We start from the raw sequence: 18,431 nt of genomic DNA on the forward strand, positions 1-18,431 counted from the left end.
TTGTAAAAACTCATCAAGCCCTATGCTTAGGCTGTGTGCGATTTTCTAAGTGTACCAAATACAATAAAATAGTTTTGAGAAGCAGGAGCATTGTAGCGCGTCTGTTCTTTGGACTTCTCCAAGATTGGAATCACTGTGAAACTGCTTTGGTGGTTGGGTTGTGTTTATGTGATACTGTGCTGAGGCAATGCTTTGTGTTCTCTCAACCTCTTTGATGTACCTTCTATGCCACCAGGAAGATTGATGTTTCTGAGCTTCCCTTGGGGTTAGTTGGGACCACGTGACTGAGTGCTGACCAATGGAATGTGGGCAGAAATGAGGAATCCTACTTCCAGCCTGGCCCCTAAATCTCCTACACGATCCTCCACTTGTTCTGTTTCTCAATCTGTTCGCCACTGCAAAGAATTCAGTGGAGGGCTCTGAGGTCCCAGGAGGGCCCGGGGGTACTGACGGTCATGGCACGAAACGAAAGGAGACTGAGTCCCTGAATAAGCGCATGGAGCAGACACCCCTCCTCATTCCTGCCATCGCACCTGCCTGCCCACAGTGGGCTGTGATGTGAACGGGAAACATACCTCTGTCGTGATATGCCATGGAGACTTGGGGACTGTTTGTTACAGCTGTTAGCCTGACTCTAATACACAATTCGTCTTCCTAAAAGATGCCATTTGGGTCCTGGGTTTCCAAGTGGAAACTTCTCTTGTCTTGTCAATGGGGATGCAAGTGAACATGCTCAAGGAGAAATACTTATTCCTCCCTCCTCACATTTCCCTAGAGGAGAGGGAATTTCCCAGGAAGGAAAAGTAAACAAGAAACTCTTTAATTTTTCTCCCAAGGGAAAGAATTATGTGATTGGTGAGCAGATGTAGGAACTGACCTCAGCCTGTGTGAAGCCAATCAGGCCTCTGTTCTTCCCTGTGGTCAGCAGTAGGCTGTCCTGTCCCTGCCATGCTGTGCCAGGGACCAGGGACTCTCAAATTCTGAGGTTCTGTTTTAGGATGTCCACATGACTACACCCCCTTACCATGTCTTCCAACCTAGCTTTTCTCAATAATGAAGCTAACATTTTTATCTCTATCTAATAACTGTAATTACCTCTTGGTCATTCCAAACTGAGAAGGAAAAGGGGAGAGAGATTTACTGGTCCCTAAAAAACCAACAAAGACTAGGAAAGGACCTGTTCTCTGTAGCCATGGTACACAAATGAGACCAATTTAGACAAATCATTTTTTAACAACAGAAGTCAGGGATATTTGAAGGGATTTTTTTTTTTTTTTTAGCAGGAGCGAAAAGGGACTGAGATAGGGGGTGGGTTTGAGCCAGCACTAGCTGTGACCCTTCTCTTCCTTCCCAATTTAGATCCGCTTCACCTTTGTCTTTTACATATAAGATTTGGATTTCATTAAGGCAGAGTTCCATGCTTAAAAATCACTGGAAAAATCTGTGATTTAGATAATCTTTTCAGGAACCCCTAGCCTAACGGATCTTTGAGCTTATATAAGAAATCCAAAATTGCATTTTTGCAATGTTTTGCCAATGATTTTTGCCTATGACAAAAGTAGACAGACACTGGGATGCCGAGAGAAGCCTCGTGGTCAGCTTCTAAATTAGTTAAAGCTTTCTCAGGAAGCAAAGAGATGCATTCAGGTGACCTTAGCTGGTGGGACACTCGTGGTCAAACTTTCTGCCTTTCTGCCTTAGACAGTGCTTGACTGGTTCACCTGAACCAGTCAGGTGAAATATGATTTCCAAATATGATTTCCAAGACATCTTGCTAGGTCAGGGATTCTGAGAGCGTTCCAGGTGTGAAAGGCAGAAAGAGGCACACTGCATTTAAGAAATTCAGAGAAGACAGCTGGCAGTTCACTACAGCACTTTATAGGAGGTGTATGCATTTCCGAGGGCTGCTGTAACGAATCACCACAAACTTGATAGTGTAAAACAACAGAGCTTTATTTTCTCACAGTTCAGGAGGCCAGAAATCCAAAATCAAGGTGTCAGCGGGACCACACTCACTCCAAAATCTGTAAGGATTCTGTGCCTTGCCTCTTCCAGCTTCTGGGAGCTTCAGGTGTTCCTTGGCTTTTGGCCACATCACGCCCATCTCTGCCTGTCTTCACATCACCTTCTCCTCTGTGTGTCTGTGTCTTCTCTTCTTTGTCTGTTAAATATCCCCTGTGTGTCTCTTATTGGACACTTGTCATGGGATTCAGGGTTCATCCAGATAATCCAGGATGATCGCCTCATCAAGACCCTTAATTACATCTGCAAAGACCCTTTTTCCAAATAAGGTCACATTCACAGGGTCTGGAAATTAGTCTATGGACATATCTTTTGGGGGCCACCATTCAATGCACTACAGGGTGCGTATCAGAACTTGGGGAGTTTGTACGTAATGAAATGATCTTAAATTTTTAGCAGCAGAATTCCCCTGCTTCACTGACCAAGAGTCTTACTTTTTATCTACTGAATAACTTTGGTAAGCCTTTCTGAGGTGAGTAGGTCTGATTAACTGCAAGGCTTTTATTTTGCTGAGTAAAGCGTTTTGGAGGCAGAGCTAAACTGACCAAGGAATTAGAGGGGACTGGAAAAGCCACATGAGGAGAGGATGAAGAGAAAGGCAGGGAGCCAGTTGATAGCTGAAGGGAATTTAGGTTATGAAATGGATTCACTCCTTCAACGAATATTTATGTCAAGAAGCCTGGGGCTTCCCTGGTGGCGCAGTGGTTAAGAATCTGCCTGCCAGTGCAGGGGACACGGGTTCGAGCCCTGGTCCGGGAAGATCCCACATGCCGCGGAGCAACTAAGCCCATGCGCCACAACTACTGAGCCTGTGCTCTAGAGCCCCCAAGCCACAACTACTGAGCCCGAGTGCCTAGAGCCCGTGCTCCACAACAAGAGAAGCCACCGCAATGAGAAGCCTGCACACCACAACGAAGGGTAGCCCCCGCTCGCCGCAAGTAGAGAAAACCCGCATGCAGCAACGAAGACCCAATGCAGCCAAAAATAAATCAGTAAATAAATAAATTTTAAAAAAAGAAAAGAAGCTATGCATGCCAATCTTTGCGCTAGGTACTGGGGATGTGGTGGTGAACAGACCGACACAGTCCCTGCTCTCAAGAATGTGGGGAGTCACTTTCCCTAGATGTTCCATGCCTAACCCCCCAAAAATCTTCAGCAAAATCTACACTGCTTATGCTCTGTAGACGAGCTGGAGACAGGAGATGGGAGGAGATACTGAAGCAATAATATGGATAATATGAACGGCAAGTGTTTTCCTCTTTATATAGAATTGGGCAATCACTGTTGAGTTAAGAACAATAATTTACAGGAGGTATTACAGAATCACAAGATTGGACAGGAAGAAGCCGGGAAAAGATACTTTATCTAGAGACTGATTAGGGAATTTTGGGGGGTAGTTAATTTAGAAATGTCTATTTGTTTTCATCATGCCTCTTACCTATTCCTTTCCGGTCATTTAGCTACATTACACATATTAATAAAATAACATTATTTTCTATAAAATAGAATACCTAATTCATCCTAGGTTCCATTTTGACTGATATTAGTAATTTATGTAATTTACTTTTTGATTTGAAGTCCTTTAATGGCTTCATATTGCATTTAGTGTGACAAAACACGAACTCCTTTCCATTTAAATTTTATGAATTTTATATTTATCTTTGTTAGCTCAGTATGATATCAACAAACAAGCAAGAACTTACATTCAAGCAGAATTGGGTGGATCTGAATCCTGGCTCCATCATACCCTGGACAGATAATTTAACTTCTTAGGACCCCATTTCTTCATCTGTGCAATGGTTTAAATAATAACTTTCAAAATGAGTAATTGTAAGGTTTAAATGATCTAGTGAATAGAAAGCATTTTGAATACTGTTCTCATCCAGGGCACCCGCCTTCTTCCTGAGGGAAAGCCAGACGCTCCTCCAGGAGGTCACACGTGTGGTTTACACGCACCAGTGGGCCAGCCAGGGCTTTTCAGGCATCCGGCACCCTCTTCCCCCTTATGATGCAACAGCGCTTTGCTTTGCTTTTGGAAAATTACCTCTCCCCTCTTAACAGGGAGACTTAAGGCCAAAGTGAGGTCACTAAGACCCAGGAGTTCAATCGTAAAGGGAGAGATGCAAGCACAGAATAAAGGGTGGAGCTGATTTAGGTAAGATCGGTTCCTGGTCCCTGGATCCCTGATACACTCTCCGTGTCAGGCTTCTCAGCAGATCCTTGGAATCTCTGAGATAAGTCTATACCCTTCCGATAAATTCCCTTTTGCTTAAGTTAACCAGAGTCCTTTTTGGGTACCTGAAATCAAAGAACCCTAACTGATGGAAAGGATCATGAAAAGTCCCAGTCCCTCCTCCCCCCGCAAGGGGGCAACCTCCAGGGGACAAGGGCCTGGTTATGGGGACAGATGCATCTTATATCCTAAGCACCAGGTTTACAACTTCTGTATCAGGACAGTTTCCATCAAAACCCAAAGTCTCCCTTAAGCTAACAGTGATTGCCCATCGTTAACAAGGATACTCGCTCTATCAGTGCCAGCCCTCAGGAAAAGGCCAACACACTGACTGAGGAGAGAGGGGGATCAAGTTCATCTGGGTCAGGCTGAGGCTTCAAATGACACATCGCGCTTAGTAAACACTTCCTAAGTGATCCTGCAGGCTTGCACCTGAATTCAATCCCGCACTCCCTGGGGGTCTCTCTGGCCCCCGACGCCATGGCAGGGGTTTCTCCTTCTCGCTAAATGCATACGCATTTGTACAGGCCACAGAAGTCCTCGAGGGACAGAAAGCTAAATTTATACCTTCGATTAATCTTCCCAAATGTTTCCGCCTGCCTTCGGTCTATACTGAGTCTCCTTTTGCCCAAATCACCCCAAGTACCCACACCCATTAGCAGGCAATTACACAACTGCAAACAAAAGCTATTAACTGCCATTTTAAAAAGTTTCTCAACTTTGAATCCATTCTTCCCAGTATCTCCAACCTCTTCCAACATCCTCTTTCAGGAGGCTTGATTCCCCTGTACGACAACCTCCCCACACCCCCCAACCCATTAAGGCTCCTAGGAGGCCAGGCCATCCGCTCTCTCCCTAAATAGGCCAAATTCCTACGCAACCTCTTACCCGGTCCAAATTTTAGTTCAGCGCCTCGAACACAGAAGCACCTGTCTGCGGCAGGCACCGTGCTATGGACTGGGAACACAGCCTTGAATCAGGTGCAGTCACTGCCCCCAAGATGCTAACAGACCACAGGAGAGAGACATTAAAAAAATGATTATAGACGGATGAGTCTCATCAGAGAGCAGGGTGCCAGTGGACCCTATGGGGAGACATTCTACCTCGCCTACAACCCTAGATAGGCCTCTCCTTGAGGAAATGATGTAAAAGACGGGGAGACCTGAAGGAGGGGGACAGGGTGGACGACAGGAGTCAAGAGAATTGTTTCTCTTTCACTTGGGGCCTTCTGGAAAGCTGTCCCCAACTCAGGAAGAGGTTATGTTCGAAAAGTTTATTTTCCCATTCATGGATTTAGAGCTCATAATAATAAAACTTTATTTTTCCACAGAAATACACTTAGAAATAGTGGCTAGGTTTCCAGGCTGGTCCACTGGCACCCAATTATCTATAGTGTGCTGCACCATGTATAGCATTTTTTAACCAAACTCGTTTCTATGGGAAACGTATCCTGAGTCCTGATGTCCTGTGCTCCCAAGCCCCCCTTTTCCTCACTAACTCCCAGCAGTTCCCTCACAGAGGTCTCTCCGATCCAGCCCCCAGCCCCCAATCCCACGGCCTTGGTTCAGGCCAACCTCATACCGACCCACGGCCTTGTGTCTGCGCCGCAGCAACAAACTCAAAGCTCAGTCACCTGATCTTCAGCTGCCCCTCTCAGCCCTCTCCCCGCCTCCCAATGCTTCAGCCAGTCACTTTTTAAGGAACAAATGTGAAAATCTTTCAATGGTTCCCACTGCTCATTCGTTCTCCTTCTCAGCCTGGAATTTCCCATCGATTTTTCAAGACCTAACCCCTCTATCCAATACAACTTTTTACTTATTTCTACTCTAGCAGCTTATCAAGTTGTATTATAATTTGTGCTCACCTAGTCAACAAATACGTGAGTACCTACTACCGGCCAAGCTGTGTGCCTTCGTGGAGAGAACACGCTGTGAAGACAGAGATTAGGTTCTATTTGCATCTGCCCAGGCACCACTCAGCAGACACTGTGTTACACTATATTATATTATTTATTAATATCATATTAATATATGTTTTTTTCTTCCCAGGCTACAAGGCAATTCCCCCCCAGGGATGATAGCAATTTATACCTTCAACTAATGTTTCCCAACATGTTGGCCTGCCTTCAGCCTGGCAAGAAAGAATCTTTTTCGTCACTTAATGCCAGATTCTCAACGTTGGCTTCCTCAACTGCAGCAGCAGAGGTCTTAACTTAGAGTTGAGTTCATATCTTATCTTTGGTAACTTCTAGCCGCTTGCTCTTAAATGACTTAATCTCTCAAGTTTCCTTATTTGGGAAATGGGGATAATACTACTTACTTCACAAGCGGGTTTAAACATTGATTCCCAAACCCAGCTGAATATCAGAATCACTGGGAACTTGAAAAAGATGCAGAATGAAAACGAAACAAGAAATCTGCATTTTTCAAAAGCCCCAAGTGATTCGCACGTATAGCCAGATTGGAAACCAGAGATTGGAGGCTTAAATTATTCGTGAAGTACCTGTCACATTAACGCTCAATACCCAGGTGAGGGGACTTCCCTGGTGGTCCAGTGGGTAAGACTCTGTGCTCCCAATGCAGGGGGCCCGGGCCATCCCTGGTCGGGGAACTAGATCCCACATGCATGCCACAACTAAAGAGTTTACATGCCGCAACTAAGAGTTCGCATGCTGCAACTAAAAATCCTGCACACCACAACGAAGATCCTACATGTGCTGCAACGAAAACCTGGTGCAGCCAAAATAAATCAACAAATATGTAAAAAGAAAAAAGAAAGGGGAGAGATTAATTTAAAAAAAAAAAAAACAATACCCAGGTGTGCTGTAGAAAATGGGATTCTACCCTAAGGAACAGTGGTGGGAAAATAGGAGGAGCACGGGGAAGCGTTCTGGGCATAAACCGTACATGGAAGGAATTACATGACATGATATTCCCCTCAATTCCAATTAGAATCACCAGAGCCACTCTGGAAAGCAAGCAAACTGCCAGGAGACACATATTCTCTCAGCCCAGCCTTTCAAGATACTAACGGTGAGAAGTCCAAGCAGACAGGGGTGAATTTTTCCAAAGGTTAAGGTTTGTTAAGTGAATGTTGAAAATTTCAAAGGGGCCGGGACCTCAGAAAGAGTTGGCAACAGATGCAGCTGTTGGCAGCTGCAGCATCACCTATTACATCCGTGTTCTTCAAAAGGTAGCTTAGAACACAGTGATACTGGCAATGTGCTATCCTCCAAAACAAGCAGGACTGTTCCTATTTTCTCGGTGTTTCTCCAGCACCAGAATAGGGGTGCACAGCCCTGTTCCTTCCCATCACCCAACTTGTGATGAAGGAAGAGAGCCTGCCTAAGGCCGGGGCTAGACTTGGATGGTTCAGGAGTGTCACTGCACCTGCCTTTCACAGTCCATGGATCCTTAGAAAGAAAATACAGAAAGGGGATTAAACTAATTCTGTCCAGTTCCAAGACTCAGACCCATGGGTGGAGGTGACAAAAATGCTACACAGCATACTACAATCAGATATAACCCCTAACCCAATGTTCTGAAGCATCCTGCTTCCTTATAATGAAAACTTAAAAATCCTGCTTCCAAGAATTAATCCTACAGGTATTTTCCAACACGTGAACAGAAGGAGGTACAAAAATGTTTGCTGGGACTTCCCTGGTGGCGCAGTGGTTAAGAATCCGCCTGCCAATGCAGGGGACACGGGTTCGAGCCCTGGTCAGGGAAGATCCCACATGCCACGGAGCGTCTAAGCCCATGCGCCACAACTACTGAGCCTGCGCTCTACAGCCCGTGAGCCACAACTATTGAGCCCGCATGCTGCAACTACTGAAGCCCGCGCACCTAGAGCTTGTGCTCCACAACAAGAGAAGTCCCGCTCACCACAACTAGAGAAAGCCTGCGCGCAGCAACAAAGACCCAACGCAGCCAAAAAAAAATTTAAAAAAAAAAAGTTTGCTGTGCGGCTATAATAGCAACACACACTGGACACTCCTCAATGCCCACCAAGAGATGACTAGCTACATAAATTACGTCATATCTAAAAGAGTCAGCAGAGTAGGGATACAGAAACTTAAGACATACAACCATGAAGCTGTACATTTTAATTTACAATTCTTACCAATAAAAAGGATTAGTTACAAAACGGGAATTTCTCTATACAAAATTAGGATTTATTTTCTTTCACAAAGAGAATCTGCTGTCATGTCTTGCCTTGCCAAATCAAATCTCAAATAGCTTGCTTAGCTAAAGTTATTCCCCAAAGATAGGTAATCCAGACAAAATTAATAAAAATTATCAGCTTCTTAAATGTGTTTAAGAGGAAGAATTTAATGAACATTTTGCCTTGAACTGAAGAATTCTAAGGAATACTTGTAACCTTCAGAAAGACTACTGCTCTCAGGCAGTTGAGCTGCTGTGACAGCGTGTAGGAGACTAGCTCACTTACCGTGAGAATCTTCTTACACATACAATGAGTCTCCACTCCTGCACAGTGAGTGCAAGTATGACGTAACAGGAAGAAGGGTTTCTAAAATTTTACAAGTAAATTTTATTCTGGCCACAGGTCAACAGCAAACATATGACAGTTAGGGTTCAGATTCTCCCCGCCGCCTATTTTGCCATATAAATTAAATATGAAGAGGTACACTCGAACAAACTTCATGAAAAACGAGGAGCGGATTTCAAATCCCCACTTCCTAGAATAACACACGTCACTGCTTCAGAGCGGGGCGAAGAGTCATACTCTTAGCACACAGTGTCTCCTGCACAGAACCGCTGGTCAAAATGTTCAAAGCCTTCTCTAGTTGACTCAAAGTATGGCAGCCACTCAGCACTGCTCCTAGCAGTTTGCTCTCAGAATAAAAATATAAAATAAGAACCTGTGTGAAACGTCGCAGCCTTCAAAAAGCTATCCGGTGACAAGCCTAGCTCTGATGGAAAAAGCCCACCTGTAAAAAAAGGAGCTGTGGGTGAAGATGGTCTGATGTACCTTCATGACTCGAAATAAAAAAGCTCCTCAAACACAGATGATTCTAAAGCCATTACACCCAAAATCACGTGATTCACTTAGATGTGCTTACGACAGCTTCTAAATAAGATCTACATACAGAGGAGCTGCACCCTCCTCACAAGTAACTGAAGCATATGGCCATGGGGGTGGGGAATGGGAGCTTGGTTTAAAAAAAAAGACAACTTAACGAGGGTTTAAGGTTCTCCCTCCACTCTACTCAATAAACATACACCCAGAAGGAGAATGAAGTCAAATCAATCAATGCCCAGGCACCTCTCAAAGAGAGCTTCTCCCTGTGGCCAATGTGCTTTGGAACTTTCTAGCACAATACAAATCCACTACTCTGGGTACACACAGAGCCAGTATGCCCTACACGAGATGCATTGGGATTATGCCCACGGTTAAACACAGCCCCTGTGTAAGATGCAACTCCACTAGGGTTTTGATCACTTAGGATAAAAAATGCCTAGCAAGGACCTCCAGGCCTCATTAATACCGATCTGTGGTCCTCACTGACTCAGCGGTGCTTTTTTATCAGAACAGCTGAAGAGGTGGCAAATGGTGGCAACTGATATCAGGCCACGGCTATCCCAAAAGCTGAGGAAGCTCTTCATCTGCTGTCCGCCTTCTGCACTACGGTTACGGTTCTGCCACCGTAAAACGCTGGGAACAAGGCCTCTGTGGCCAAGCCTTGGCAAAAGCCAACAAATAAAGCGAGCTTGTCAGAGGCAGGACCAATTCATGGGCAATCTCCTCTAGCTGGGAGTGTGAGGCTGGGGAAGGAGGAGGCAGGCGCGGGTGCGAGAAAGAGCTAAGAGCCCCCGGGACAGGGGTCTGGTGACCCAACGCCAGATACCCAGCTTGGTGCCAGCAGAGCGGGACCTGCCGAAACCCATGATTCAGATGGAAAAGGAAGAGAAGACACCAAAAACTAAGGTCAGTTCCGAAATCTGCCCAGTTGATATTTGTTCTTCTTAGCAGTAAGGACTTGAATGAGAATCACGAAACTCGAGGAACATATATTTTTTCTTCAGGATTTAAAAAACTGTTGTCTTGTACTGAAAGACTACATTCAGTGTGGGTCAGGTCCAACAGCGTTAGCTAGAACTCGGTGGTAAAGGTCACCCGGCACTGGGAGGAAACGTCATCTGAGTGGAGGGCTGGTGGGCAGGCCAGAGGCCACTCCGTCACTGGTCCCCGAGCCTAAAGCCCTGTCCCCAGTTGTGTCTCCCGCCTCCGCCGTTCTGGTCGGCGGCTCGCCTCATGCTAGCGGGGGGCACACCAAACCCTGACACCCCTCCTCTCCTGCTGGGCAGCCAGCGGTACCTAGAGCAGAGGGGGGAAGAAACAAAAGGAGAGAAAAGCACAGTCACTTCTCCACGCAGTTGTCCATCCCATCTCCCTTCCTGGGGTTCCCACGGCATCTGTCACATTGAATTACGTTCGTCTGTGGCCACGGAGAGGCTGAGGACAATGTCTTATTGCACTTTGCCTTTTCAGCACTTAGCTCAATGCCCTGACCACAGAAGTCATTCACTTTTTATGTTTTCTTTTTAATTTACTAAGCTTTCGCACTAACTTCACACTCTAACTTTTTTTTCCCCTGATTATAAAAGCAATTCGTGCAGGAACAGTATGGAAACAAAAATATTACACCCACGAGCCCAACAACCAGAAAGAACCATCTATATAGCATTTTAGTTTATGTAACTATGGCTCTAACTGGCTCAAAGGATACAAAATAAATTCAGTTCCAAAGGACAAATCTGCAGCCAGCGTGTTTGAGCACCGCCCGGCATCACCACGATGCTGCTGGGTTCTTCGGCGTCCATCAAGGGACAGCGGAGAAGACAGCTTTCTGTCTTGGAATTTGGGTGTGTTTTAAAGTTGATTCATAGTTTGCCCTCCAACTGCAATCTTTCTCTCATAGATGGTGGGAAAGCTGAGGCCCGAAAAGGTTAGCTGATTTCTCACCTTACAAATTAATAAATTAAGTCCCAGAACCGCTAAGAAAATGTAAACCCAGGACTCTATGTTCACAATAGTTTTTCTAACTACTTCCCTTCCTTGACTATTAGTAAACTGAGAATGTATTTTAACCTATTCCACTAATCAGATCCTGATGGTTCAATTTTTGTCTTGAAGGCAGAGACCGTGATCTGATACCTCTTTTTAAACCCCTCATGGCACCAAGAGCAAACCACGAGGGGTGACTTGCCCACATCAGGAAGCCTGCAGAGTTCAACCTTATCATAAAGCATCTCCCTTACACCAGGTGCTGCATGTTTATAAGTGCCTCTCATCTTCACGACTGCCCTATGAGGTTGGCCCTACTATTACCCCATTTTATAGATGGGAAAACTGAGGCAGAATTGAGCAAAGCTCTTCTAAAGTGACAGACAGGATTCAAACCCAGGCAGCCTGACTCTGGAGCTCGTGCCCCACACCACTTCCTACACCTCACACTTCCGCAGGACACACAGCATGAGATTAAGGTGACAACAGTTAGTGACCGGAGTCCTCATGTGTTTACATCAACCCAGTTAGTTGCACGCTCCCTCCCCAAAGACAATTAAACCCCTTGTAAACAGAAAAATAACTGTGCACAGAAGAGGATCTGTCTACTTTTCTAAGTGGAATGCAAAATAGTGATACGACTTAGAATTCTATAACTCGCATCCTCCCTTTTAAACAAATACAGTTTTATCATTACATCAACATGTATTTCCAAGCGCTGGTTTCCCAACATTCATGACGTTCTGGCACAATAACATTCCTCCAAAGTATGTAATAAATTGGAAGACTTAAAAAAGGCAACACCAAGGCTGTCTTGCTTTGCTTCTTACTCTGAGACAATATGGAAGCCATCGCCACTGCTTAAACAGATAGTGAAATTAAATGCAAGTAATTAGTATAAAAAGATACCCAATTATACATAATCAACAAAGATTTATGGTAATTTCAAAGCAGTTACTGCTTTTGCAAGGAGCTACATTTTGTCATCTGATCTTTATGCAAAATTTAACAGAAGGGCTTCCACCAACAGGGAAAGCTCAAGTGGAAGGCAGGCTCCAGTGGGATGTCGATTTTGCCACTAGAATCCCATACACGTTGTTGCCCACAATTGAGAAATCTCTCCAAGCCATTAAGTCAGAATATGGCTGTTTAAAGTAAAATAGTTCTTGGCTGCCCCGCAAAGCAACAAATTTTTTTTTTTAATGATGCATCTGCCATCTGACTTGATAAACCTAGATCAAAAATCCAAACCTGCTGTTACTGCGTCCTTTGATAATTAGAAAGCAGACTGGTCATTTGGTTTTTTTTTAGCCTGAAGGCAACTCAAGGCTCACACGAGAAACAAGTTTCTTCTTATGCTCTTAACGAAAAAAACAGAACAAAACAAAACAGGGCTTCCCTGGTGGTGCAGTGGTTGAGAGTCCGCCTGCTGATGCAGGGGACACGGGTTCGTGCCCCGGTCCGGGAAGATCCCACATGCCGCGGAGCGGCTGGGCCCGTGAGCCATGGCCGTTGAGCCTGCGCGTCCAGAGCCTGTGCTCCGCAACGGGAGAGGCCACAACAGTGAGAGGCCCACATACCGCAAAAAAAAAAAAAAAACAACAATAGTGTACTTCTCTGTTTGTATACTGTATTTCACCATAAAAAACCTTCCTGTAACCTATAAAAGTAGAGGGAAGGGGTGCCTACTCAAGTTTACTGCCCTCATTGACCCCCTGGAAGAATGACAAACTGGAAAACATTAAAACGAGCAAGATGTGAAAAGGGTTTTTTGCCTTTTTTTTTTTTTTTTTTTAAGCTTCTAAGTGCTATTATTGCATACACCCGACTGGAGATTAAGCGTGATTGTCAGGCCGGCTGTGACACCCAGATGGTGATTTCACTTGTCCCGTCTTCGACAGCCTTTTGCTTCACTGACAGAATGGTCACACTACTTGAACGCTTAAGTGTGTCAGCATCTCTGGGGGCTCATCAGAATCCCGCCCCCCGCCCCAACTTCAGGAGCAAGGCTGAGAGCTTGTATTTGCTGAGCATCCGCTACTGTGCTGCTAACGGTAAAGCCCACCTCCTGCAGACCCGTGAGACAGGGCCTCCCCGCAACACACAGACTCGCAAACTAGAGCTTGGGGGATTTACTAAGTCACTTTCACAATATATGAACTGGTAGACGACGGGAATGGGATTCCAACCCAAGTCTGTCTCGAAACCAAAGCTGTGCCCCTGGCCTCCTCACTTTAGTAAACTCTGCAAACAGAGAAAGAACACGCACATCCTCCCAGGGGGCGGGACTATACAAGCCTCCCATCTCTCATTTTAACGCTGAAAAGTCCTTTAAACATTCTGGTCTATAATATTGAATATAAAGATGTTTTAAACTGCTAACCAATGAGACTACTTACCCTCTTACCCCTTCCTCAGGCAAAATCTTAGGTAAAACTGATAACCCTGTCTCACCCTGGCCCCCTGCTGCACACACCGGATGCACACAGGCGTGCCGCCCGCTCTGCAGGGCCCACGGCTCCCCGGGACACCTGAATCTAGGCTCAGCGGCCCCTGGCTACGAGGGCTCCAGGAGAAGACCAGGCCTTGGCTTGCAGTGACCTGGGCAAGTCCCTGGTTGGCTCACATTGCTCCATCAGACTGAGAGGGAAACCTCACCCCTCACAGAGTTTTTATCAGGATGCTGACAAACACGGACAATGAGATGATTATCAAACGAGAGGGGGAAGAAACACTTACAAAAACTGAGGCGTGGATAGAAAATTCCTTCCTCCCAAGTCCATTGGGTATCTGAACATGAGGAAGAAATAAAGATGTCCAACAAGATTTCCAATTAGCTCATTGATGACCCTGCAAACAGAGAGCCAAATGAGTTTAAAGACATTCAAGCAGTGAAGTGAGACACAGCAAGTTTTAGCTAATAGCAGAGGGAAGAGATCCTTCGTGGCAGCCTGCTTCTGGTCGCTGGGAGTCTGTGACAGCTCGACAGTCAGCCCTTTTATAAAGTCTGAGAGGCACACGCATTCTGAATGAGAAGCAAATCCGTCCTGCTGGACCAATGGGGCTTGTGCTCTTCAAGGCCAGCTGCCCCTCTGACATCTCTTTCAAGCCCCTGCCCATCCTCAACATGTTGTTTTTGCTACTTCCTGCCTCAGGAGTTGGGGCAAGCCGCAAAGCAAGCTTTTGAACGCTTTCAGTCACGAATAGCATATTTGCAAAACGTGGGTAAAACTGAAGGCTGGCAAGAGAGAAGCATGGGAGTAAGGAAAGGAGGGATGAAAAACGTCCACTCCCTCGTTCCTGGAACCATGGATCACGTCTCCCTCACCTCTTGGGTCCCTGACTGTAAGACATCACAGAGATCACTCTGGAAAGCTGACCTTCACCTTGTAATCCTAAAATAAACACTGCCCTTCTTCAATCTTCCCATGGCTAACACACAGGCCACTTCAAGGTTTTACAGATCAATTCTTACTGTTACATATCCTTCTCCGCCTCCGCCTGCAACATGATTCCTCTTAGGGACAAATCACCGTCTACAACTGCTCCCAGATTCTGCCCTTCTGGGCGGCAGGGCAGTTTTACCAAGCCCCAGACTTGCTCTACTCTAAACAGAATCTGTTTACTCGATTCATTCCCTTCTCCCTGTGGATATGCAGCAGAAGTTAGGACCATATAGAGCAAAGAGGTCATCGCATTAAGAACTAGCACTAGCAAAATCCGTTTAAAAATGTTAAAAATATTTTGTGGTGTAAGAAACAGGAGTTCTTAGAATAACTGCATCTTGAAATCCTCCTTCCAAAATTCTGACTGGATGCATTCAAGATTTTCCTAAGTCTCAGGTCTAATTCCAGACTAGAAATTTGACCCTGTTTGGCCCAAACTTCTATACTATTAAACCACTGACAAAACTTCCCATCTGAGAATCTGTGCATTTCTGTGACTGGTGAGCAGTTTCCAAGGCATTCTGGAAATGCCTTAAGAATTAAAAAAACAGGAATTTTACACACAGAGTTGGCTTGGATAAAATTAGGTCTGTATTTGCTCAATCTGGACAGTGAATCCAGAAATAAATATTTATTCATAAACACATATATGGAAGCATACTATAACAACAAACAACAACAATAATAAAAAACCATTCAGTGCTAAATGTGCTTAAAGCCCTGCAATTTTAATCAATTACATCCAAATGAAATTGTTTCAAAAGTATAAGGTACCAAGGTATCAACGTTGAGATTCTTTGAAGTGTTATAAAGATTAGAGAAGGAGGATAAAGAATAATGGAAGTCTTCCAAGGGTTAGTTTGCAATTAAATAAATCTAATATCACTTACGAGCCTCCGATGATATAGTTGAATCCAAGGATAACCCAAGGTAAATAACAGGCCTAGGAAAGAATACACACAAACATGAATACACCTACAGAGGATACAGCTGCTAGGGGGCTGAAATGGGGAAGGTTCTATTGAGAAGGGCTTTTATAACACACCACTGTAAAGCAATTATACTCCAATAAAAATGTTTAAAAAATAAATAAATAAATCCTTTGGAAAGTCACTGCAAAAGTTCCTTTTAACAATCTAGCATCATTCCTACTGTTTCAAGCCTTCTTATTTATTTATTTATTTATGGCTGCGTTGGGTCTTTGTACTTTGTCTAGTTGCGGCAAGCGGAGGCCACTCTTCGCAGCGGTGTGAGGGCTTCTTTTGCTACGGAGCATGGGCTCTAGGCACATGGGCTTCAGTAGTTGTGGCATGCAGGCTCAGTAGTTCTGGCTCGTAGGCTCTAGAGCGCAGGCTCAGTAGTTGTGGCGCATGGGCTTAGTTGCTCCGCAGCAATGTGGGATCTTCCCGGACCAGGGTTCAAACCCATGCCCCTGCACTGGCAGGCAGACTCCCAACCACTGCGCCACCAGAGAGGTTCCTAGCATCATACTTATTCAGATATTAGCAATTGGAGACAGAGTACTTTGCCCATAGTTTTCAGATCCTATACATACCCTGCTGAATTATAACAAATAGCTTTAGAAAGAAGATGAGTGTCTGGGACTTCCCTGGTGGCACAGTGGTTAAGACTCCGGCTCCCAATGCAGGGGGCCCAGGTTTGACCGCTGGTCGGGGAACTAGATCCCACATGCATGCCACAACTAAGAAGCCCACATGCCGCAACTAAGGAGCCCACCTGCTGCAACTAAGACCTGGTGCAAGCAAATAAATAAATAAATACCAAAAAAAAAGAAAGCAGATGAGTGTCCTATGGATGCTAATAAAAACATGGTCCATAATAGAGTCACATTAAGACTCCTGCCAGCAAATTGTTACCAATCAGCTATAAAACACCCCATCTTTTTAGGTTCTCCTTTTACATATTTCACAAAATTACTTTGAATCTTTATCACATTACACATTGATCTCTTGAACTAACACTCTCCCAAGTAAGACAGCTCTCCAGATGAATTCAACATTTGAGCCCCTGTAAAAAAAAAAAAATTAGCAAACAGAACCCTCCATTAAGTAGGGTTGGGAGACCAGAAGGGGGAGCTCTCACGCCCTGTTTCAACAGCAGAGCCCAAGAGGAAGAAGACAGACTTCTTTCCCTGCAAGGACTCAGCCAATGAAAAGCTTTGTTTACCACACCTCTTGACTTCCTTTTCCTCTTTATAGAAAAGCGCTCTCCTTCCCTTTGCATGTAGGGACTTGCTCGTGGCTCACCATGGTTGCAGACCCCGAAATGCAGTTCTCCACTGATCCCAAGTAAACCCATCTTTGCTGCAGAAGTATCTGGCAGCCTATTTACTTGAGGTCAACACCCCTTACCAGTTTCAAGACACCATACTAAGAGCTAAGGGCGTTGCAAAAAACATCGCAAACTGGTAAAGAAAGGGTTACACATCAATAGCTTGAAGGCAGAATGCAGTGACTACTATAAGAACACAGCAGAAGCCCAAAGGCAAGACCAATTCCAGGGAGGAGAGGCAGGAAATATGTTTAGTCCCCCACTCAAATTAAGAATGGGCAGAATTTACATGAGAAAGAAAATAAAAAAGATGTTACAGGTGGAAAGCTGTGAGAGAAGGCACAAAGGGAAGTGTTGGGGCGGGGGAGACCAATCTGTTTCAGCTTAAGTGTAATATACATAAGAGGCAATGGTAAGAACAGACTGAAAGAGCGGGTTCCACATGAGTGTCCTTCCTCCCCTCCCCCTACCACACACACATACATGAGATCACTCAGGACACATGCCTAAAGGGCCTGAGCTCCAGAGGGAGTGAGAAGTAATAGTCAGCAAAGGCCTCAGGGTTGGCTAAAGAAACCCAGGACTGAGGAGGGGAGAAGGGGCTTGCCTACGGTTTACTGCTCTGTAGTGACCTCTTCTGCACGTGTCAGAAAGTACATCTCTGGGCTGAAGAGAGGGATTTCTGCAAAGACAAATGAAAAGGAAATTTTCCCAGCTAGGTTAGAGTACCTTAAATCGTGTTCCAAACCAAAATGATACAATCATGTCTCTGTTCAGCTGGGCCCAGACATAAAGTACTGACATGATCAGAGGAATCATCAGCAACTGCAAAAGAAACGAACACGTAAAGGCTCCAGATGCACTTAAAACAGAGGCTTAGCGTAAACCTACCTTTTTTTGCTTTTTAACCTCTCCCCTCCAAATAAATTCTCCCATGGTTATTCAAAAAGCAGAAGGAAATTCAACTCATCAGAATTACTTAATCATGCAATGCATGCTTTAAAATCCTCTAATAAAATACAACACAATTATATTATTTGGGATGGATTCAGAAATATCAGGGTCAAGCTCTGTTACTTGGAAAAAGTATGCAATAAAGCTTTACTTACCATGTATTCTCCATTTTTAAAAAATACATATCCACACACATGCACAGAAAACACTGGATAAACCATCGTTTTCAACGTTCACACATTAATACAGAAGCCAGAAATGAGCAAGGACAGTAATGATTTAGGTAACTCACATAAGAGCTTCAAAATACCATATAATTAACCACGCAGTTAATGCAATTTAAACTTCTGTCAAAGGTCATTAACAGTAAGTCTGAAACACATGAAAGGCCAAATAGTTTCAAGGGACACTTACCTGCATATCCATTGCTAAGCCAGTAATCTTGGTTTGTAAAG

General features: G+C 44.7%; 1 protein-coding gene across 6 annotated transcripts in view; it reads right to left on the reverse strand.

Annotated features, from left to right (window-relative positions):
• DERL1 (derlin 1) overlaps positions 1-18,431 on the reverse strand; it is a 125,068-nt gene that overhangs the window by 91,927 nt on the left and 14,710 nt on the right. For 5 of the 6 annotated variants that reach the window (XM_060287688.2, XM_030875707.3, XM_060287689.1 and 2 more), the window contains exons 4-7: positions 18,391-18,417; positions 17,752-17,847; positions 15,621-15,673; positions 14,024-14,134 (exon numbers count right to left, since the gene is read on the reverse strand). In XM_060287688.2, the coding sequence (XP_060143671.1) occupies positions 14,024-14,134; positions 15,621-15,673; positions 17,752-17,847; positions 18,391-18,417 (287 nt within the window). Of the gene's footprint in view, positions 1-1,932; positions 10,595-14,023; positions 14,135-15,620; positions 15,674-17,751; positions 17,848-18,390; positions 18,418-18,431 lie in introns of those variants that run through there. The other variant, XM_030875706.2, reaches the window with a different exon arrangement.

The sequence above is a fragment of the Globicephala melas genome, chromosome 17 (assembly GCF_963455315.2).
Source record: "Globicephala melas chromosome 17, mGloMel1.2, whole genome shotgun sequence".
Taxonomy (NCBI): Eukaryota; Metazoa; Chordata; class Mammalia; order Artiodactyla; family Delphinidae; genus Globicephala; species Globicephala melas.